The sequence below is a fragment of the Microcaecilia unicolor genome, chromosome 2 (genome assembly GCF_901765095.1).
Source record: "Microcaecilia unicolor chromosome 2, aMicUni1.1, whole genome shotgun sequence".
Taxonomy (NCBI): Eukaryota; Metazoa; Chordata; class Amphibia; order Gymnophiona; family Siphonopidae; genus Microcaecilia; species Microcaecilia unicolor.
The window spans coordinates 12,323,539-12,348,270 of NC_044032.1; the positions used below are offsets into that span (position 1 = coordinate 12,323,539).

At 43.6% G+C, this 24,732-nt stretch overlaps 1 protein-coding gene across 1 annotated transcript in view; it reads left to right on the plus strand.

The window, feature by feature from the left end:
• Nucleotides 1-24,732, plus strand: part of CA9 (carbonic anhydrase 9) — a 230,676-nt gene that overhangs the window by 101,289 nt on the left and 104,655 nt on the right. The window contains exon 2 of the mRNA XM_030192759.1: nucleotides 21,248-21,277. Within this exon, the coding sequence (XP_030048619.1) occupies nucleotides 21,248-21,277 (30 nt within the window). The remainder of the gene's footprint in view (nucleotides 1-21,247; nucleotides 21,278-24,732) is intronic.

Below are 24,732 nucleotides of genomic sequence, written 5' to 3' on the forward strand. Positions count from 1 at the left end.
TAGATTGATTGAATGAATGTAAGCATTCTAAGGACTTATCCCAAGGTTTCTCCTTCCGCTCTTTGCTTGTAACACTGCCTGAAATATCTGCCAGTGTTCCTGATGAACTTCCAGTGCCCTACCTATCCCCTTCCTGGACCAACTTTAATTCTTGCCATAATCACCTCAGTCAAGAAGTCCATGGGTGGTGGACTTTGGTCCTGGGGAACTGAGGAACTGAGTTCAATTCCCACTTCAGGCACAGGCAGCTCCTTGTGACTCTGGGCAAGTCACTTAACCCTCCATTGCCCCATGTAAGCCGCATTGAGCCTGCCATGAGTGGGAAAAAGCACAGGGTACAAATGTAACAAAAATAAAATAGATACTATTGGAGATTCCACATGGAATGTTGCTACTATTGGAGATTCTACATGGAATGTTGCTATTCCACTAGCAACATTCCATGTAGAAGGCTGTGCAGGCTTCTGTTTCTGTGAGTCTGACGTCCTGCACGTACGTGCAGGCAGGACGTCAGACTCACAGAAGCAGAAGCCTGCGTGGCCACATTGGTGATCTGCAAGGGCCGACTTCTACATGGAATGTTGCTAGTGGAATAGCAACATTCCATGTAGAATCTCAAATAGTAGCAACAGTGGAGGAGTGGCCTATTGGTTCGGCTGGTGGGCTTTGGTCCTGGGGAACTGAGGAACTGAGTTTGATTCCCACTTCAGGCACAGGCAGCTCCTTGTGACTCTGGGCAAGTCACTTAACCCTCCATTGTCCCGTGTAAGCCGCATTGAGCCTGCCATGAGTGGGAAAGCGCAGGCTAGCTACATTCCACTAGCTACATTCCATGTAGAAGGCTGCGCAAGCTTCTGTTTCTGTGAGTCTGACGTCAGACTCACAGAAGCAGAAGCCTGCGCGGCCACATTGGTGATCTGCAAGGGCCGACTTTTACATGGAATGTTGCTAGTGGAATAGCAGCAACATTCCATGTAGAATCTCAAATAGTAGCAACAGTGGAGGAGTGGCCTAGTGGTTAGGGTGGTGGACTTTGGTCCTGAGGAACTGAGTTTGATTCCCACTTCAGGCACAAGCAGCTCCTTGTGACTCTGGGAAAGTCACTTAACCCTCCATTGCCCCATGTAAGCCGCATTGAGTCTGCCATGAGTGGGAAAGCACGGGGTACAAATGTAACAAAAATAAAAATAAATATGGCCTGTGTAAACACTACAGTTTCTGTTCTAGACCCCTTTCTGTTGGCATGGATGAAAGTTATTGAGCTAGATCTACTCCCGTACATGGTGAAAATCTTTAACTCTAGTCTTTCCAGAGATGTGCAAATTAGCTTTGCCATGCCTAGATATTTCAAGTTGTGTGAGCTATCACCCTGTTTCTAACCTGGCCTATCAAAACTACTAGAATTACTTGTGTTCCAGCAGTTTTCTGAATACGTCAAGAAATCCATGGTGCTGAACCCATGTCACTTGGGCTTTTGGACAGGTCCTAGTACAGACACAGTTCTTACTGCTGTTATAAATGACGTCCATTAAGCATTTGACCAAGGCAAAGCAGCTTTAGCAGTGTCTCTTGACCTTACCACTGCTTTTTTCACCTGATAACCAGCTCCTAATATCTCGACTATGATCCGTCAGTTTATCTAATGTAGTTCTTAGATGGTTCTGGTTGTTCCTCACTAAGCATTGATTTCAGGTTCTCTTTCAGCACTTACTCCCTTCAAAGCATGATCTGCTTTACGAGGTCCTCAGAGGTTGGTATTTTCTCCATTACTTTTCAACACATTCCTTGGACCTTTGGCTACTTTCGTTCAAACACTGGGCATTGGTGCCCTTCTACTATGCAGATGATACTCTTTCTCCACTGCACTGATCCACTTACTCCTGATACATCCTCCATACAGAATGCTAAACCCACCTAAGACTGTAACAATTTGGTTTATTGATAGGTCTCTGATACCATCACTTGCTCCCTCTCTGATAGGCTCTCCTATTCAGTTAGTTGACTCTTTTAAAGTACCCAGGAGTCCAATTTGGCTATCAATTGCAATTTGATTCTTAAATTTTCCTAGTTGTTTTTTTTTTTTGGTATTGCATCAGTTTTGATCACTGCAACCATTTCTCATCGAACAAGATCAAAGGACTCTGATTCATGCTACTGGTACATCGTTTCCAGACTACTGCAATGCCAAGTTAGTTGGACTGTCTCAGTACTCGATGAAACACTTGCAATCTGCTCAGAATAGGGCTGTTAGGCTGTCAGATGACATTTCTCCCTTTTTACATTATCATTGGCCACCGGTAAGTTATCGTAAGAAGTTCAAAATTCTTCTGGCATATTTAAAGGCTCGTCATCTCTGTTAGTTCCTTATAGGTCATCTCGCTATCTACGCTCTTCTCAAAATCAACTCCCCTCCCTCTCACCTTTATCACAGGTACATCTTGATCTGTACATCATGCAGCTTTTTTCTTTTGGCCCCTCTACCTTTGGAATTCTTTAACCTGTGAACTTCCTGCCAATTGAAATTTAAAGCCACCCCTACAACCTGTTTCTTTGGTATGGCTTATGCAGATGTGAACTATTTATTTATTTTTATTTTATTGCATTTGTATCCCACATTTTCCCACCTCTTTGTGGGCTCAGTGTGGCTTACAATAAGATATGAATAATGGAAATAGATTTGTTACAATTTGGTTATGGGTTACATTGTACAAGTTATGCGAGACCATCGAAGTATCGTTAGGAATATAACAATGGGACATCAACATTGATACATTGGAAGGAGACAATGGGAAGCATAAAGGGCAGTATTAAGACACAAAGACATATGGTGTATATATTTCTGTGAGTAAATATATGAGTGATGTGGAATTACGGGGGTTGAGAGATCAGAAGTGGATGTATGATGCATTGATGAACAGTGAGTGTGGACTCTATGTGTTTTGGCTCTTTCCGTAAATTGTTTCAAACAGATGGGTCTTCAATAATTTGCGGAAGGAAGCTTGTTCGTTAATCGTTCTTAAGTTGCGCGGCAGTGTATTCCAAAGCTGCGTGCTCACGTGACAAAAGGTTGACACGTGTAGCGTCTTGTATTTCATGCCCTTGCAATTAGGGAAGTGGAGGTTGAGGTATGTTCGGGATGATCTTTTAGCATATCCCTCACTTGCAATAGACCATGGATGATATCTATGCTTTTGTTACTTATTAATTTCTTCCGTCAGATCCTTTTCTGTCTGATTGTTACAGTTCCATTGTTGTTTCTTTTGGTTTTGATGTTAAATTGTTTTTATTTTTTAAATTTTATTCAATATCGTAAACCACTTTGATGCCCCTTCATAAAGCAGTATAGCAAGTACGAAATAATCCACAAACATGCAAATCACCTATCACTAGTACGTCTCCTTTCAGAGCTATGCGGTGAATGTCCTGGATTAAATCTCTGTCTGTCTGTGAAGGATTCCTGTATATCACAGCACTGTAGACAGATGTAACCCCGGCGTTTGAGCCTTTACCTAGGTGGCTGCCTAAGGCATGCCCAGGGAGCAGGCTCATAACAAAATTTATTGATGTCGGGACCGAGGCCAGGTCCAGATTATTCCGGGAGGCTGAATCAGCAGTTCAGACTTCTTGTATACTCTGTACAAAAATAACTCAGCTGACTCCAATATATTTACTCTGAACCAATAATCTTTACTTAATGTCTTTAAAGTCACTTCAGCTTCAACAGTGCCAAAGCATAACATATAGCAAAAAGAATTTCAAACGGTATCAACCGTACTTACAGAGCCTGCCCTTCATTCATTCCTATATGTCAGCAAAACCTCTATCTCCTACCCAGTACATTTTTTTCTAGCAAATGCCAGGCCACCCTACAGGGTCACTGAGGGACCCACCCCACAATAACCAGGCCCCCTGCAACCAGTCACAGAATCTATGACAAGGCAGAATTGGTGTGTAGAGCCTGAGCTCTTTCATTAAAACTTGGGGACCATGGGTCAATTTTAGCAGACAATGGAAAAGGTGCCGGCACTCAGTACCCCCTCAAAAAAGCCTTGCTCCTACTACTAGAGCTGGCAGGGTCACATGCAGTTCTCCTCATCTCAGTCCTAACTGCTTGTGCAGAATGGCTTAGGAGCTCCCCTTAATTAAATTCAGTGTTGTTAACAGTGGTAACATAGGCTATCGTGACTCCTCGATCCTGGCCAACAACCTTTATAACTTGTATAAATAAAAACAGGACTCATGCAATTGAAATGGCAGCAACGTGGCCGCAGCCTTAGTCAAAGCAACTAATTTATGAAGTTAGGCAACTGAGCCAAAACCCAAAGATTCTCGGCTTCAACATGCAAGTCCCTGTCCGCCACCATTAGCAAGACTGACATTTCACATAGCACAACTCCAGAACTCCCCCCCCCCCCCCCACCAGCAAGTGGGTTCAACTTGAGACACAACTATCTGAGCTGCAAACCTTAGCTCAAATCAGGCTTGGGTATACCCGCCACCAGCCTGGGGTACTATCACGTACCCCGGGCCATCTACCCATCAGCTGCAGTCAGTTGTGGCCAAGAATCCATCCTTGAGTATGCTTTGCAGATCATTCCCAATGTCAAAAAGATGGATGCTGTCCTTCCCGGAAAACCCCTCGCAAAGCTCCTCAGCCTACGTATGCAGTACCTGCAGGCCACCCAGCTTGTAGGACCCTAGTGGCAATCTGTCTATTAACCTTCTTTTTTCCTCGTCCCTATAGCCTCAACTGTTTATGACATAATCTGGGTATTATATTGGACCAAATCATCAGGGTACGGGAGAAAAAAACTGTGAGATGACAGGCAAGTCAAGCCTAGCCATTTGCACCAATTCAATGCAAGACTGGGCTCCCAAGTCGTTACCACCAAGATGTATTGACCTCAGCCAATCTGTGCTGGAGGAATGGGATAAGGTGAGTCCATCTCATTCCCCCAACTCTCATCCAGTGCACTCTGATGCCCTTAGGAGCCAGATCAAGGTGGGCACCATAAGGTTTTGCCTCGGATCAGTGGATGGCCCATTTGACAGAAGAGTGTATGACAATCCACATGGTTTTCGCCCCAAAGGCAACCCCTTCAACAGAAAATAACCAGGTTACATTAGCAAAATGGAATAAGGTGAGCGGGGAACCATCCTGGTGTTTCAGAAAAGGTTCCCCTTCCACAGGCCTCATCGCGATATAAGCCCTTGTGTTTAGAACAGGACAGGGAGGGAGAGAGTCGACCTGGGTCAACAGTAAGACTTGCTCCCTACCCATCTGATCCATTTTAGATCTATGAATTGTCAGTTGGAGGGTAGTTCCCTCAAGAACAACCCCGCAGTATAGTACAGTTCCCTCCTGAAGGGAACAACCAATTTGCATATCCTCATAGCCCCAAAAAAGGCTAAAGAAAAAGTGACTCGAGTAGGCTGATCTCGAATTGCCAACCTCCGCCATGGAATGGCAAATATCCAGCAATATCCCATGTGTGATAGGGAACCTTTCATCAAGCCTGGCTCCCCGCTCCCGCTAGGAGTTTCTTTATGAGAAAAAGTCTGCTACCTTCATGAAAAATGACACTGTAGTTAATTGAGCAGCTACCGTGGCACAAGACTTGCCCAAACAATGTATTCCACCATTAAATTCTCTGGGATGGGGCCACTGTGCCAGGAAGGAGCTGACTCTTTCAAATCCTCTCATGTAGGCTTTCCAGGTTCCTGGTGCAATGCAGTGTCACAGCAACCCCCATGCTTCTGGGGTTCCGAATCACCACAGGTCCTCTGGGACACTGTCTCCCTCCATTTTAACTTGTGGAGCAAATTCCCACAACAGTTTCCACTTGGAATAAGAAAGAGCATCAATGATAGCGTTGCTAGGACCAGGAACATGCTTTGCATGGAAATGAATGTTGTTAAATAAACACAGTAATAGAAGTTCCCACATGAGGTTTAGCACCCAGAAACATCATACATAAGTACGTAAGTATTGCCGTACTGGGACAGACCAAAGGTCCATCAAGCCCAGCATCCTGTTCCCAACAGTGGCCAATCCAGGTCACAAATACCTGGCAAGATCCCAAAAAAGTACAAAACATTTTATGCTGCTTATCCTTTAGGAAGCCGTCCAAACATTTTTCAAACTCTGCTAAGCTAACCGCCTTTACCACATTCTCTGGCAATGAATTCCAGAGTTTAATTACACGTTGAGTGAAGACAAATTTTCTCCGATTCACTTTCAATTACTGTTTGCCTATTGATGACATCAACCACAGCCCTGTTGTCTGACCAAAAAATGACCCATCTATTGCTCAATCTCTCTTTCCATATGGAAATAGCCACCATCATTGTTGATAATACATTGAAACCTTTTGTTCAGTGCGCGGCAGCGGCTAAGAAAGCAAATAAAATATTAGGTCTTATTAGTAAAGGAATGGGAAACAAAAATGAGGACTTTAGAATGCCTTTGTATCGCTCCATGGTGTAACCGCACCTCGAATACAGCGTGCAATTCTGGTCACTGCATCTCAGAAAAGATATAGTGGAATTAGAAAAGGTGCAGAGAAAGGTGACGAAAATGATAAAGGGGATGGGATGACTTCCCTATGAGGAAAGGCTAAAGCGGCTAGGGCTCTTCAGCTTGAAGAAAAGACGGCTGACGGAAGATATGATAGAGGTCTATAAAATAATGAGTGGAGTGGAACATTTAGAAGTGAATTGTTTGTTTACATTTTCCAAAATGACTAGGACTAGGGGGCATGCGATGGAGCTACAAAGTAGTAAATTTAAAATGAATTGGAGAAAATATTTCCTCATTCAACATGTAATTAAATTTTGGAATTCATTGCCAGAGAATGTGGTAAAAGCAGTTAGCTTAGCAGGGTTTAAAACAGGTTTGGCTAACTTCCTAAAAGAAAAGTCCATAAGCCATTATTAATACATAGTAAACATAGTAGATGATGGCAGAAAAAGACCTGCATGGTCCATCCAGTCTGCCCAAGAAGATAAATTCATATGTGCTACTTATTTATTTATACTGTCCTCTCAGTGTATAGACCGTATAAGTCTGGCCAGCCCTATCCCCGCCTCCCTCCACCAGCTCTGGCACAGACCCTATAAGTCTGCCCAGCACTATCCCCGCCTCCCAACTACCAGTTCCGCCTCCCACCACCAGCTCTGGCACAGACCATATGTCTGCCCAGCACTATCCCTGCCTCCCACCACTGGCTCTGGCACAGACCGTATAAGTCTGCCCAGCACTATCCCCGCCGCCCAACCACCAGCCCCGGCACAGACCGTATAAGTCTGCCCAGCACTAGTCCCGCCTCCCAACCACCAGCCCCGGCACAGACCGTATAAGTCTTCCCAGCACTAGCCCCGCCTCCCAACCACCAGCTCTGCCACCCATTCTAGGCTAAGCTCTTGAGGATCCATTCCTTCTGCACAGGATTCCTTTATGTTTATCCCACCCATGTTTGAATTCTGTTACCGTTTTCATCTCCACCACCTCCCGTGGGACTTGAGGAAAATCCACGGCTTATTTCTAGGATAAGCAGCATAAAATGTATTATACTGTTTTAGGATCTTGCCAGGTATTTGTGACCTGGATTGGCCACTTTTGGAAACAGTACTCTGGGCTTGATGGACCTTTGGTCTGTCCCAATATGGCAACACTTATGTACTTATGAATTCCAGAGTTTAATTACACGAGTGAAGAAATATTTTCTCCAATTTGTCTTAAATTTACTACTTAACTTCATTGCGTGCCCCCTAGTCCTAGTATTATTAGAAAGAGTAAACAAGCGACTTACATCTACCCGTTCCACTCCACTTTTATTTTATAGACCTCTATCATATTTCCCCTCAGCCATCTTTTCTCCAAGCAGAAGGGCCGCTTTAGCCTTCCAACCACAATATACATACAGTTGCCCAATATTTCTCTACACTTCTTCCAGTCCTCTTCTAGTGACTGTTGATTGTTTCTAGCCTTGGATCAGCCTCTATTGGAGTTAATTTAGGTTTGAACCAGTCACACCAAACTTTCCAGGTGTATCTTTTATTAGAGGTTCCTGGGAAATGATTGTTTGATTTCCTATTCATTTAATTTCTAATCCTAGAGCTTTATCTGCCTGTTTGCTCCCTTTTAATTTTAATCGCTTTGCATTTTTAAAGTTATCTTCCTATAATGCATGTTTCACTATGTAAACACTGAATAAATCATTAACCTGAACACCAATGAATTGTCTTTCTCTTTTTTGAAATACATGTGAACAAACAAGGATCATTTTTGAGCTGTTTGAATCCACCCTTTGTAAAATGTTCTTTTGAAGTTTCAAGTTACCTTTATCTTGATTGTCATGAACTATACATTGCTTGTAGTAATAGGCAAACCTTGATCTCATTTCTGGCTGAGGCAAGTAGGCTTTTTCTTTCAATCTTCCATGAGGACATGCAGCGAAAGCATTGTGCATTTTCATGCTCTATCCTGTGGTAATGCTCAAGCTTGCTAATGGCTGAGGTTCTTCGGCATTGCATGAGCGCATCCAGTCAATACAAGTCACTCCGTCCCCTTTTTTTTCTGGAACTCTTTGTAGACACATTTTGAACTGATGATCTTATGGTACTGCAGAGCAGTGTTTTTCAATCCAGTCCTAGCTAATCGGGGTTTCAGGATACCTGCAATGAATATTCATGAGAAATATTTATTATTTATGTGTTACATTTGTACCCCACATTTTCCCACCTATCTGCAGGCTCAATGTGGCTTACATAGTACCGTAAGGCTTTCGCCAGATCCGGTAAGAACAAATACAATGTGATATTGAGGTAGAATGAGATTCATGTGTTATAGACATATTTGGGAATTATAGCGAGGATGAGTTATGATATATCCAGTTATGAGCTTTGGTTTACTTGTCTAGCAGGGTTCAGGCATTTAGGTTGGGTCCGTAGGGTATGCCTTATTGAATAGGTTGGTTTTTAGTGATTTCCGGAAGTTTAGGTGGTCATATGTAGTTTTCACAGCTTTTGGTAGTGCGTTCCATATGTGCTTACAATGGAGGAAGTGTCAAATTTATCTCATGCATATTCATGGCCAGGTGGTCCCTGAGGACTGGGTTGAAAACCCCTGATGTTCAGCGTTATTTAACATAGTAACATAGAAAATGACGGCAGATAAAGACCTGTATGGTCCATCCAGTCTGCCCAACAAGATAAACTCATTTACATGGTATGTGATAACTTTATATGTATACCTGAGTTTGATTTGTCCTTGCCTTTCTCAGGGCAAGACCGTAGAAGTCTGCCCAGCACTGTTCTTGTACTAAGTTCTGGAGGTAACGTCAAAGCCCCTTAAAGTTTACACTCCAGCCCATTCCTATCTATTCAGTCACAATCAGGGCATAGACTGTAGAAGTCTGCCCAGCTCCCATTTTGTTTCCCAGACTTCTACAGTCTATGCCCTGATTGTGACTGAAGTTTACGTGGCTTCCAAAAGGAAAAGTCCATAGACCATTATTAAAATGGACTTGGGGAAAATCCACTGCTTATTTCTAGAATAACCAGCATAAAATGTATTGTACTATTTTGGGATCTTGCCGGGTGTTTGTGGCCTGGATTGGCTACTGTTGGAGGCAGGACGCTGGGCTTGATAGACCTTTGATCGTCTTTTTCTGCCATCATCTACAATGTTACTATATGTCTGATCTGTCCCATTATGGCAATACTTATGTGCAAGTTATACTGCAATGATAGCGTGCATCAAACTGGAGGAGGGGGGCTGCTATATGTTAAAGAAAGAACTGAGTCAAATAAGATAAACATTCTGCAGGAAACAGATTGCAACATGGAATCATGGGTAGAAATTCCTTGTGCGAAGGGAATCTCGACTGGTGGTGACTGCAGGAACCAGATTGCAACATGGAATCATGGGTAGAAATTCCTTGTGCGAAGGGAAACTCGACTGGTGGTGACTGCAGGAACCAGATTGCAACATGGAATCATGGGTAGAAATTCCTTGTGCGAAGGGAAACTCGACTGGTGGTGACTGCAGGAACCAGATTGCAACATGGAATCATGGGTAGAAATTCCTTGTGCGAAGGGAATCTCGACTGGTGGTGACTCTACTACCGCCCACCAAGCCAGTGAATAAACCAAGAAACGCTAACACTACCTATTTTGGGGAGGGAGCTGTTGCTGATGCAGAGGATTAGGAGAAGGGGGGAGTGGGTTGTTACTGACTAGGGGACACTCAGTGAAATTACATGGAAATATGTCTTCCCTGAAGGAATAGTTAAGCTCTGGAACTCAGAGGATGTGGGAACAGCGGTTAGCGTATACTGATACAATACTGATATTTCACAACAGCCTTTTAAGTTCAGTGTGGATTACATCAAGAAAAGAGTTTTACAAACCTATAAAGATATTAAAACTGTATCCCCAAACAATATATTAAGACTTTCCTTTAGATATCTTGAAACAATGTTTATGGGATAAAAAAATAAGAGTTTTTCTTGATTTAGCTAGAGAGACACAGATGAGGCAGAAGTTCTAGCCTTAGGGGCTGATTTTGCATTCAGATTTCCTTGTTTATGGTATATTACACTTCAACAATAGTACTCCTTAGAATCGATACTATCAATTAATACCTCTGTGGCACTTTAGACTTTTCAACACAGTCTTTTTAATGAATATAATAATCTTGACTTCAGATTTCCGGTGTGTTTATTAATTATTTGCTTCATAAACTACACCTCTCCGCTGTACCGTTATTATAACAGCGGGAATCCTCATTAGTCTAGATTAATGGTTTTTTACTTATTTACTTTTTTATTCTTATTCATCCTTTTTAATATCACTCAGTTTTGCACTTATCTTCCAGGCTTTCTCTCTGGTTTGCTCTACAGTGCGCTTCTGTTTCGTAACATCTTCATCTGGAGCTAAACCTTTCTTGTGCCCTGCAATTAAACACCTTTTATAAAGTTCTGGCTGTGTCTCATGTACTCACAGTTATCTCACTTGTTTATGGTATGTAGTATTTGAGGCAAACCAACTTTAATTTTTTGATCCCAACAAGCACCTGAAAGAATTTTTGATAGCCAAAGAGGAAGTGAAAATTGTGATGTGAACCCCTACGCTCACTGCTGAGGGTTGACTGATAGAGAGGACTGGGACAATCTCCTTAATGTAACTTCTCTTCCTTCCTTTCTTTTCTTGTGGTCGAAGTTGGTTTTATTATTACTTCCTGTTGGATATTTAATTTCCTTTGCTTTTAGTTTCTGAATTCTATTGTATCCTTTGTAGGAGGCTTCGTCTCTTACATTGTATAATGTAAAATAAATAAATAACTTAAAAAAATTGTATCCCCAATACATAATCATAATCTAGTAAAAACATTTTCAACTGTTTCTTGAAAGTCACGTGATCTGAGATAACTCTAATGCCAGACAGGACAGAGTTCCAAACTCAGGCTGCCAAATACTACTGAAAAGTGGCCGAAAAGATCAATTTATAACAAACACCTCGTGGAGCTGGAAACTGTAAAAGCAACGGATATCTAGAAAAAATATCTTTAGATCTAGGCAATAGACGTACCAAATCTTTCATTTCCATACAGTATTTTGAACAGAAAAGCATATCATTTAAAATGAAGTTGAGCCTTCACCAGAAGCCAATGCAGTCTACACAACAACGGAGAAGCTTTTTCATACGTATGAGCTGAGTAAATGAGATGAGCTGCTGTGTTCTAGATTGTTTGAATTTTTCTCATTAAGGACTTTGAACATCCTACATCAATACTACTGCAATAGTCCGGTTGACCCAGTATAAAACTTTGTACAGCTATTTAAAAAAACTTCTTGATCAAAATATAGTGTATCTGGGTTTAAAAGCAGTTTGGACAAGTTCCTGGAGGAAAAGTCCATAGTCTGTTGTTGAGATAGACATGGGGAAGCCACTGCTTGCCCTGGGATTGAAAGCATGGAACGTTGCTAACTCTTTGGGATTCCGAATGGAATCTTGCTGTTCTTTGGGGGTTCTACGTGGAATGTTGGTACTATTTGGGATTCCGGAATCTTGTTACTCTCTGGGATTCTGGAATGTTGCTACTAATTGGGTTTCTGCCAGGTACTTGTGACCTGGATTGCCCACTGTTAGGAGGACACTGGGCTAGATGGATCATTGAGCTGACCTATTATGGTTATTGTTATGTAAGGGAGAGCTGATGCAACAAGCTGGGGTGGGGAGGAGGAAGGGGGTTGCACTGGAAAATTATGTTTTGGATTATTGATTGTAATTCATTTTTTTTCTGTATGGTGAATAACCAGTAGGAGGCAGCTGCCACTTCATAGGCGTTTTTAGAGGACTGCTGCTGCCTTTGGCTACAGGAAAGGATTGCCAGACCCCGGGTGGGAGGGGGTGAAGGCTAAGGCTAAGAAGGGGCAGTACTTGGCAGTCTGGGTTGGGCTTCATATTAGGAAGGGGATCAGGTCTGCAACTTGTACTTGGGAGGGGATTGATGTTGGGTGCTGATGTCAGGGGAGGGGTCAGAAACAGGAGGGGGATGTTGGGGATGGATCTGAGGGGAAGGATGCAGATGGGGAGGTGGTTGTGCCACTGTGATAGCTCTTTATTATATTTTATTTTATATATTTAGGGGTCCTTTTACTAAGCCACATTAAAAAGTGGCCTTTGGTAGTGTAAGCATAGGAGCCAACTTTTCAAAATGATTGGGGGTGCTGAATTTTTTTTTTTTTACAGGTGGCACATTCCCCCGACCCCCTCATCCCTCTCCCCCTCATCCCTCTCCCCCCTGTCCCCCTCTCCCCCCTGTCCCCCTGTCCCCCTCCCTCTCTCTCCCCCTGCCCTCCCTCCCTCCCTCCCTCCCAGTTCCAGGGTCCCCCATCCCTCCCTCCCTCCCTTCGAGTTCCAGGCCCCCTCCCTCCAAATTTTAAAAGTCATCTATCTTACTTCATTGGGGTTAGGACGGCAGCAGCGGTAAAAAGCATGCAGGCTCGGTGCATAGTTCAGTTTTCCCTTCTGTCTCTCTCAGCTCTGGTCCCGCCCTCATTTCCCGTTTACGCAAGGGCGGGGACCATAGCTGAGAGAGACAGAAGGGAAAACTGAACTAAGTGCCGAGCCTGCATGCTTTTTACCGCTGCTGCCGCCCAAACCCCAATGAGGTAAAATAGTTGACTTTTAAAATTTGGAGGGAGAGGGCCTGGAACTCAAAGGGAGGAGGGAGGGAGGGAGGGAACGAACTTCCGGTGGGTGCAGTATTGGGGGTGCTCGAGCACCCACGGAGTCGGCGCCTATGAGTGTAGGCATGTGTATTGGGCCAGTTTTTACCACATCTATAAAAAAGGGCTTTTTTTAATGGGACGGGAAAAAGGCCTGTGGTAAAACTGAAACCAGTGCGCATCCAAAAGCAGCCTGAGCCCTTAACGCCATCCATTGATCTAGCGGTAAAGGCTCACACGCCACACATGCAGTGACTGGTCAGTATGCACTAACAACCAATTAGCGCTGTAAATGACATGTGTGTGAGGAAATAAACAATCCAGGCACTATGGGCACGCACAAAATGTAAAATTACCGCTAGGGGGTGCGGTAGTCTCATTTAGGCGTGCACTGCACCTGTGTAGTGTCCGATGCGCCTTTGTAAAAGGGACCCTTAGTTTCATGCGCTGCGTGTGGTGTCTGACAGCACAACTGCTCCCACCCTAACAGACACCAGCTGTAACACGGGGCCTGTGTGGTAAATTCAGGACACGCCCCCTGCATTTACTGCGCATTAATTTAGTGCAGCATTGTATAAATTCATTCTATCGTTAGACAGGTAGTGAACTTGCAAATTGTGATGTGAAATTTCCGAGTCCTTCACTTTGTTAATGTGTTCATTAAGAACTGGAAAAAGTCACAGCGAAGGAGACAGAGAAGATGATGGCAAAAAACTTTACTGGACTCTACAAAGTTCACAGCATAAGTCTAATTCTTAAAATGTGGACTCAACACAAGTCGTGTTTCAGCCGCTCAGGCCTGCCTCAGGAGTCCCTAAAAACAGTACATAATGTAAAAATGACAAAGCACGACATAAATAACAATATATAAAATACTGCTTGACTTATGTCTCATATAGTGTTAGAACTGATTGCAAAAGACCAAAATATAATTGCATATTTACACAATCTTAAAATATAAATCTAGTAAAAGGCAAATAATAAAAAAGACATAATATGAAGGAATTTAAAAAATTAAAAATTAAATAAAATATAATAGAATGCAAACAATAATATACAGATAATGAAAATATTAATAATGAAAATATTAATGCATATGTATTGTCATATAAGAGAGTACTTATATAATACAATTGATTAAACTAGTACATGCATAATCTTACATAAGAGAGAACATGTTTGTATTGGCAAAGGGAATGTGCAAACAACCTTCAATCAATACACGCAGACAAATCTACTAAAAAAATGAACTTGAAAATGCACAAGAAACTATGGATAAAAAACTCAATATCTCAAACTGAAACCTATGGATGAAGAACCAGTAATAGAAAACTAAATTGTGTGGGAGATTCCTGTGTGTTTTTTACTAACTCAAACCTATGAATACAGAAACTAATGATAAGAACTGAATAGTCTGGAAAGTACCTGTATGTTGTTGCTTAAATAATCTCTGGAAGATGTAACAATCTTCTGAAAAAATGGACTGGGAGCAAACTAAGGGAGATAAGTGAAAAATCCAGATGAGAATATCTTTGCATAAAAAAGTTTAACTTACCTCCCCTAATCTATAGAGTTGATGGACTATCTGGTTAATGTGCTCTCAATCAACAGACAATGTATGTAAAACTTGAGATATATTAACTCAAAGCGGTAGTGTCAAAACTCCAATGTCTAGAACTCTAACGCTGATTGTTACACCAGCCAACAGACTGAGTTTTAAAAAAGATGACAGTCTCAAAAGTTTAGGGTAAAGGCACTGGTTGACGTGCTGTGGGGTTTAAAAAAATATATTCTTTTTTTTTTTAGTTTCAATATTTTTATTTATTTTATAAAGAGATAACAAGGCTAACTAAAAACACAATTAGGCTGTATAACAACATAACGAGAAGGAAGCATCGTATACATGTTCAAGAACAAAACTGGATAATGATTATTGACATAACATAGCATAATGGTCACAGATGATTACAGTGTATCATTGCTTTGCGTAGTTATTATTATGAATTTGGTCATATAAACGAGTCCATATTTTATTATATTTAATAGTTGCGTTGAGTTTTTCAGCTGCAGCATATTCATATTTAGCTATATTGCATACAGAATTCCACCATGTTAAATAAAATATTCTAATAAAAGACAAACAACCTGCAACACCAGCCTAGGCGTATCGGAATCTTCCTATCCTTAAAAAAAGGCGGTAAATGAATTTAAACAGTGTCGATGTCAGGATGTTTATATGTAGCAGCTTTGCACCTAAATAACTGTGCTTGTTAGTAACCTTTATCTTTAAATCCAAAACAAACTCAAAAAGCACTCCTCTAGCGATTTAACATAATGAGGCTTATGGCTTACCCAGACTTAGCTGTGGAAAGATGAACTTCCTACCTTTCTAGTACGTTGTTGCTACTGGACAAGCGCCATCTCTAAAACGTCTAAATTGAGTTGTAGAGTCTAGCTGTTAGATATTTGTGCTCTGACGTAGCTTAAATGTCAGGTGTACATTAAGAACTGGGTCATAATGAGATACCTATGCCTACGCCTACCAACTACCCCTACATAGGCACACAACTATGGAATGCTTTATCCAAATTCATAAAATCAACCCAGAACTATCTAAATTTTAGAAAATTATTGAAGACCATCCTGTTCAAGAAGGCTTACTTTCCTGACTCAACCTAACCCACCCATTCCTGGTTCTCAGCAAGATTCATCGACCTTATTAACATGTACCTTTCTATTATCTTTTGCTACCTTACTTGTTTAAATGATACCTATTTGTCTATTACCTTACTCTTACATTCTTTAATTGTCCTTTTCTGTACTGTAGTCTTCCCACAGTTCTATGTAAGCTACATTGAGCCTACAACTAGTGGGAAAATGTGGGGTATAAATGTATTAAATACATAAATAAATATCAACTTCAAATTACTGTTCTGTGGATCTCCTATGAGATGACTTTTTCCTCTTAATGGTAACCCTCGTTCTCCGAGAAACAATATCACATCAAGAATTCTGCCATGTACTTTACAAAGGTTTCTCCAGATCTAGGTGTCGTTGTAGATAATATGCTGAAATCTTCTGCTCAGTGTCCAGCAGCAGCCAAAAAAGCAAACAGGATACTAGGAATTATTAGAAAATGGATGCAAATAAATACTGAAAATACTATAATGCTTCTGTATCGCTCTATGGTACGACTTCACCTTGAGTATTGCGTTCAGTTCTGGTCACCATCTCTCAAAAAAGATACAGCGAAATTAGAAAAGGTTCAATGCGAGAGACCAAAATGATAAGAGGATGGAACTCCTATGAGGAAAGGCTAAAGAGGTTAGGGCTCTTCAGCTTGGAAAAGAGACAGATGAGGGGAGATATGATTGAGGTCTCCAAACTCCTGAGTGGTGTAGAACGAGTAGAAGTAAATCCATTTTGTTACTACTTTCAAAAGTACAAAGACTAGGAAACCCTCGAGGAAGTTACATGGAAATATTTTTAAAACAAATAGGAGGAAATATATTTTCATTCAACAAATAGCTAAGCTCTGGAACTCTTTGCCAGAGGATGTAGTAACAGCAATTAGCGTATCTTCGTTTAAAAAAAGGTTTGGACAATAATAAAATCACCAACAAGATAACTGGCCATGTTAGGTGCCTGTTGAGATGTTAGCTGTGCTTTAATTGTGACCATGTTTTGATCCCCTGAAGAAGGTCTTGTAGACCGAAACACCTGGGATATGGAGTGGGCGTCGGAAGCTCTTTTGTTTTGTTTTTTTTTGTTACATTTGTACCCCGTGCTTTCCCACTCATGGCAGGCTCAATGCAGCTTACATGGGGCAATGGAGGGTTAAGTGACTTGCCCAGAGTCACAAGGAGCTGCCTGTGCCTGAAGTGGGAATCCAACTCAGTTCCTCAGGACCAAAGTCCACCACCCTAACCACTAGGCCACTCCTCCACTGTTGCTACTATTGGAGATTCTACATGGAATGTTGCTATTCCACTAGCAACATTCCATGTAGAAGTCGGCCTTTGCAGATCACCAATGTGGCCGCGCAGGCTTCTACATGGAATGTTGCTAGTGGAATAGCAACATTCCATGTAGAATCTCCAATAGTATCAACATTCCATGTAGAATCTCCAATAGTATCTATTTTATTTTTGTTACATTTGTACCCTGCGCTTTCCCACTCATGGCAGGCTCAATGCGGCTTACATGGGGCAATGGAGGGTTAAGTGACTTGCCCAGAGTCACAAGGAGCTGCCTGTGCCTGAAGTGGGAATCAAACTCAGTTCCTCAGTTCCCCAGGACCAAAGTCCACCACCCTAACCACTAGGCCACTCCTCCACTGTTTTACAGCGCTGGAACCATGGAAGTGGTTGAAGCCAAGTGGTCACTTTTCTATAGTTGGGTTATTTATCTTGTTGGTGGTTTTATTATTCGTGTGCAAAGCAATAGAAGTATTAGATGTGCAGATAGCAAATGCAAGGTGCAGATAAAGAAGGCGAAGAGGGATTACGAAAAAAAGCATTAGAGGCAAAAAAAAACATAGTAAAAAAATTTTTCAGTATATTAAAAGCAGGAAGCTGGCAAAAGAATCGGTTGGGCCGCTGGATGACCGAGGGGTAAAAGGGGCGATCAAGGAAGACAAAGACGTAGCGGAGAGACTGAATGAATTCTTTGCTTCAGTCTTCATCAAGGAAGATTTGGGTGGGATACCCGTGTCGGAAATGGTATTTCAAGCGGACGAGTCGGAGAAACTTACTGACTTCACGGTAAACCTGGAGGACGTAATGGGGCAGTTCAGCAAACTGAAGAGTAGCAAATCTCCTGGACCGGATGGTATTCATCCTAGAGTACTGATAGAACTGAAAAATGAGCTTGCGGACCTACTGCTAGTGATATGTAACTTATCCTTAAAATCGAGCGTGGTACCGGAAGATTGGAGGGTGGCCAATGTAACGCCGATTTTCAAAAAGGGCTCCAGGGGAGATCCGGGAAATTATAGACCAGTGAGTCTGACGTCAGTGCCGGGGAAAATGGTAGAGGCTATTATTAAAAACAAAATTACAGAGCACATCCGAGGACATGGATTACTGAGACCGAGTCAGCACGGCTTTTGTGTGGGGAAATCTTGCCTGACAGTCAGGCCCTGACCAATTTACTTCAATTCTTTGAAGGAGTAAACAAACATGTGGACAAAGGGGAACCGGTTGATATTGTGTATCTGGATTTTCAAAAGGCGTTTGACAAGGTACCTCATGAAAGGCTACAGAGGAAATTGGAGGGTCATGGGATAGGAGGAAATGTCCTATTGTGGATTAAAAACTGGTTGAAGGATAGGAAACAGAGAGTGGGTTTAAATGGGCAGTATTCACAATGGAGAAGGGTAGTTAGTGGGGTTCCTCAGGGGTGTGTGCTAGGACCGCTGCTTTTTAATATATTTATAAATGATTTAGAGATGGGAGTAACTAGCGAGGTAATTAAATTTGCTGATGACACAAAGTTATTCAAAGTTGTTAAATCGCGACAGGATTGTGAAAAATTACAAGAGGACCTTACGAGACTGGGAGACTGGGCGGCTAAATGGCAAATAACGTTTAATGTGAGCAAGTGCAAGGTGATGCATGTGGGAAAAAAGAATCCGAATTATAGCTACGTCATGCAAGGTTCCACGTTAGGAGTTACGGACCAAGAAAGGGATCTGGGTGTCGTCATCGATAATACACTGAAACCTTCTGCTCAGTGTGCTGCTGCGGCTAGGAATGTGAATAGAATGTTGGGTATTATTAGGAAAGGTATGGAAAACAGGTGTGAGGATGTTATAATGCCGTTGTATCGCTCCATGGTGCGACCGCACCTTTAGTATTGTGTTCAATTCTGGTCGCCGCATCTCAAGAAAGATATAGTAGAATTGGAAAAGGTGCAGCGAAGGGCGACTAAAATGATAGCGGAGATGGGACGACTTCCCTATGAAGAAAGATTAAGGAGGCCAAGGCTATTCAGCTTGGAGAAGAGACGGCTGAGGGGAGACATGATAGAGGTATATAAAATAATGAGTGGAGTGGAACAGGTGGATGTGAAGCATCTGTTCACGCTTTCCAAAAATACTAGGACTAGGGGGCATGCGATGAAACTACAGTGTAGTAAATTTAAAACAAATCGGAGAAAATGTTTCTTCACCCAACGTGTAATTAAACTCTGGAATTCATTGCCGGAGAAAGTGGTGAAGGTGGTTAGCTTGGCAGAGTTTAAAAAGGGGTTAGATGGTTTCCTAAAAGACAAGTCCATAAACAACTACTAAATGGACTTGGGAAAAATCCACAATTCCAGGAATAACATGTATAGAATGTTTGTACGTTTGGGAAGCTCGCCAGGTGCCCTTGGCCTGGATTGGCCGCTGTCGTGGACAGGATGCTGGGCTCGACGGATCTTTGGTGTTTTCCCAGTGTGGCATTACTTATGTACTTATGTTGTTATAAACTTTAAGCTGTTTAATCACTGCAGAGGCCAAATGATTGACGAAAAGGAAAAAAGAGCTTGGATTTGAAACAGTTGTGCACTGTAAGAGATCCAGTAGCTCTTGTTATATATTTATCTGATGCCTCTTCTACTGCTCATATTCTACTCATTTTTGACATTTGACCTTTGTCTGTGGGAGTTTTATTTCTTATGTTTCTCTTTTGTTTTTGGTGTAGAAACCCAATTAGTAGCAACATTTCATTCTACCAATCCCAGGGCAAGCAGCAGCTTCCCCCATGTCTATCTCAATAACAGACTATGGACTTTTCCTCCAGGAACTTGTCCAAACCTTTTTTAAACCCAGATATGCTAACTGCTGTTTCCACATCCTCCGGCAAATGTTCCAGAGCTTTTATTATTCGTTGATTGAAAAAATATTTCCTCCTGTTTGTTTTTAAAGTATTTCCATGTAACTTCCTTGAGTGTCCCCTAGTCTTTGTACTTTTGGAACGAGTAAAAAAAAAACCGATTCACTTCTACTCGTTCTACACCACTCAGGATTTTGTAGACCTCAATCATATCTCCCCTCGTCTGTCTCTTTTCCAAGCTGAAGAGCCCTAACCTCTTTAGCCTTTCCTCATATGAAAGGAGTTCCATCCCCTTTATCATTTTGGTCGCTCTTCTTTGAACCTTTTCTAATTCCGCTATATCTTGTTTGAGATACGGCAACCAGAACTGAATGCAATACTCAAGGTGCGGACGCACAATGGAATGATACAAAGGCATTTCAGTATTTTCGGTTATTCATCATCCCTTTCCTAATAATTCCTAGCATCCTGTTTGTTTTTTGGCCACCGCCACACACTAGGCAGAAGATTTTAGCATATTATCTACAATGACAGCCCAATATCAGTGGACAACTGATGGAATAATCTGTCCCGAAATCTCAGTTCAAAGAAGGATAGTCTTAAGTAGCAAGGTGTATAGACAGTTCCTTTCCTCTCCTCTGTGTGTATGTGAGGGGGGGGGGGGCAGTCTCTTTCCTCTCCTCTGAGTGTATGTGGGGGGGGGGGGACAGGTTTTTTTTTACCCTCTGTCCCTGTGTGTGGGGGGACAGTGTTTTTCGTCCCTTCTGTCTCTGTATGTGTGGGGGGGGGGGGCAGTTTCTTTTCTCCCCTCTGTCTCTTTGTTTGTGGGGGAGTCTATTGCTTGTCTCAGTGTCTGGTTGCATTGGTGAGAGGGGGGAGGTTGGTTTCTGACTGACTCTGTTCCTTTCCTCCCCTTTGTCTCTTTGTTTGTGTGTGGGGAGGGGGGGTCTATTGCTTCCTTCAGTGTCTGATTGCATTGGTGAGGGGGGAGGTCTATTTCTTGGTTTCTGACTGGAGTTGGCTGTGTGGGGGGACAGTCTGGTTGCAATGGTGGGGGGAGGGGGATCTATTTCTTGGCTTCTCACTGCCTTTGGCTATATCTGCTGGTGAAGGGTAAAAGTCTCCTTGTGTACTTTTGCAGAATTCATTCACTCATAGCCTTTTTTTTTCCTCCCTTTTTGCATCTCTCTCAAGGTCCAGGACACGGACACTGGAATTATTCAGGTAAGCGATGTCGCTGCTATTTTCACATTTTGATATTTGGTGTGTGGCTAATCCACTGTCCTGTAACCTCCTCATTACTGACCTCTCTGTACAGTGTCATTTCAGTTTACTGTCTTTACTAATTACCTTCTCTTTACTTTAACTGCTAAATGTATCGCTTGTCATGACAATTTCCCACCTGTTACCCAATATTCAGACAATGCTGGAGCTCCAAAATTTATGGCCTATTTTCAGCTACATTTAGGAGCTGAAGATTTGTCTTAATGTAGGAACTTATGAACGTTGCTTAGATTTATGAGTCTGATCTATGAGTCTAGTGCTAAAAATCGCTGCTCAGCTCCTAACTTTTTGTCCCTGCTCTAAATCCGCCCGTTTCCACCACTTTTTCTGCTCATAAATTTAAGAGTTCAGTGAAATTTGAGTGTAAAATTACACACTGAGCCCTAGTACATTTTCAAGCAGGCTAATTTATAAGCATTAACTCTCACAGTTAGGAACATAAATCCTTTAAATAACTGGGCCGTAATGATCTAATACTGTCCCTGTCCCAACAGAATCAGGTGGCAGGATATTAACACATCATTCATGGGCCGTCCTCTGCTCAAGGCTCAGACCTGACAAACTCATGTCAGCTAACAGACTGAGGGAATCATCCCCAGCCAGCTCAGGGCAGAGACCTGACACATTAACCTAAGGTAACAGACCGAGGGGATCACCCCCATCTCAGGGCAGAGACCTGTCACACTCATCTGAGGTGAGGGAATCATCCCCGCCTCAGCGCAGAGAGCTGACACACTCGTCTCACCTAACAGACTGAGGGGATCATCCCCACCTCGGAGCTCAGACCTGACATTCTCTTCTTCTTCTCCTCTATAGTTTAATATTTCACCTAGTTGGCTCAGGTGCTGCCAGGAGGTTGTTAATCATTACCTGTAGCAAACAGTGACTCTCCTCACTCACACTCTGCCTCTTTCCCTTTCCTCACATCCCTCCCTCCTCCCCATCATTCACTCCAGCTCTGTGGCTGCTTCAGCCCCCCCCTCCCCTGCCCTCCCACTATTGAACAAACTCCTTGACTGTGTCCAGGGAGAGGTTGTTTCCATTTCTTATCACCTCCCCTCCCCCTCATCTCCCCAGTTCTTTCACCAATTATTTTGAAACGTTGGCTCCTAGGATCCACCTGTTTTTTGGGGTCCTTTTTCGATTCACTTTCCTCATTACATATCACCTCCCTCTTCCCCTCCCCAACCTGCTGGTCACTGTCACCGTCTGTGTCACCGTCTGTCTCACTCCATAGTCCTGGTGGTCACTGTCCTGCTCTCTCTCCCTCTCCTGCCTCTCTCACCCTCCCCTCCTAGCTGTTGAGGCTGTTCTTTAGGTGGGAGCCTCCATTTTGGCAGTCTGATGCTGTACGGTAGGAGCTTATTCTGTAACGGTATCTGGGTACCAGGTTCTGTCACAGGACACGACAAACCTAGGACCAGCATCTTACATTCTACTACTACTACTTAACATTTCTAGAGTGCTACTAGGGTTACGCAGCGCTGTACAAATTAACAAAAAAGGACAGTCCCTGCTCAAAGGAGCTTACAATCTAATGGGCGAAATGTCAAGTTGGGGCAGTCTAGATTTTACTGAATAGAGGTATGATGGTTAGGTGCCGAAGGCGACATTGAAGAGGTGGGCTTTGAGCAAGGCTTTGAAGATGGGCAGGGAGGGGGCTTGACGTATGGGCTCAGGGAGTTTATTCCAAGCATAGGGTGAGGCAAGGCAGAAAGGGCGGAGCCTGGAGTTGGCGGTGGTGGAGAAGGGTACTGAGAGGAGGGATTTGTCTTGAGAGCAGAGGTTACGGGTCTGAACGTAAGGGGAGATGAGGGAAGAGAGGTAAGGACTCCCCCTCACTCTCTCACCTCCCCTCACTGGCCTTCCCCTCACTCTCACCTCATATCACTGTCCTCCTCTCCCCCAGGTTTCTCACCACCTTTTACTCTCATTGTCCTCCCCAGCTCTTTTAACTCCCTCTCACTCTCACCTCCCCTCACTGTCCTCCCCCTCATTCGCATCTCCCTCAGCTCTCTCACCACCCTCACTCTTCCCTCCCCCAGTTCTCTCACCTTCCCTCACTATCCTTCCCCTCACTGTCCTCCACAGCTCTCTCACCACCCTCACTCTTACCTCCCCCAGTTCTCTCACCTTCCCTCACTATCCTTCCCCTCACTGTCCTCCACAGCTCTCTCACCACCCTCACTCTTACCTCCCCCAGTTCTCTCACCTTCCCTCACTATCCTTCCCCTCACTGTCCTCCATAGCTCTCTTACCTCCCCCTCACTCTCAACTCCCCTCAATGGTTTCCCCATCATTCTCATTTCTCCTCACTGGCCTCCCCCTCCCCAGCTCTCTCCCCTCCCCTCACTGGCCTCCCCTTCTCTTACCCCCCCCAGCCTCCCCCTCATTCTCACACCTGTCCTCACTGGCCTTCCCCTCACTCTCACCTCCTATCACTGTCCTGTCCTCCCCTCCCCAAGGTCTCTCACCACCTTTTACTCTTACTGTCATCTCCAGCTCTCTCACCTTCCCTCTCTGTCCTCCCCCTCACTCTCGCCTTCACAGCCCTCTCACCTCCACCCATCATCCTCCCCCTCATTCTCACACCTCCACTCACTGACCTGCCCCTCACTCTTTCTTGCCCTCACTGTCCTCGCCCAGCTCTCTCGTCTCCCCTCACTCTCACCTCCCCCAGCTGGCTCACTTCCCCCAGCTCTCTCATATCCTCCTTACTGCACCTCCACCTATCTCTCTCACCTCCCCACACTGATCTCCCCCTCTCTCACCTCCCCAAGCTCTCTCATCTCCCCCCCCCCACTTTCCTCCCCTCACTCTCACCTCCCCCAGCCCTTTCACCTCACCCACTGGTCACTACCTCTGGCTTTGTGTAGGGAACAGCCTCTATGCTCTCCTGCCTCTAGTTGTATCTGATGTTGAGGGGGCCTTCCCCCTCCTCCTTGCCTTCCCCAGCTCTCTCATCTCCCCCTCACTGCACCTCCCCCAGCTCTCTTATTCCCTCACTGGTCTCCCCTCATTCTCAACTCCCCCTACTCTCTCACTTACCCTTACTGGCCTCCCCTTACTCTCCTTTCTCCATGCTCCCTCCCCTCCCCTCATTCTCACCCCTTCTGGCTTTGTGTAGGAACAGCTTTTTTGCACCCCTGCATCTGACTGTATCACTGTTGAGGAGGTCTTCCCCAGCTCTCTCACCTCCCCTTCACTCTCGTTTCCTCCAGCTCTCTCTCCCCCTCACTGGCACCTCCCCCCACCTGCTCTCTCACCTCCCCTGATTGGCACCTCCTGCCAGCTCTCTCACCTCCCCTCACTGTCATCCACCTCATTCACCATTTCTCTCCCTTCCTCCACAGCTTTCAGGGCCAGGATTTTCTGTCAGCTGCTATTTAGCTGAA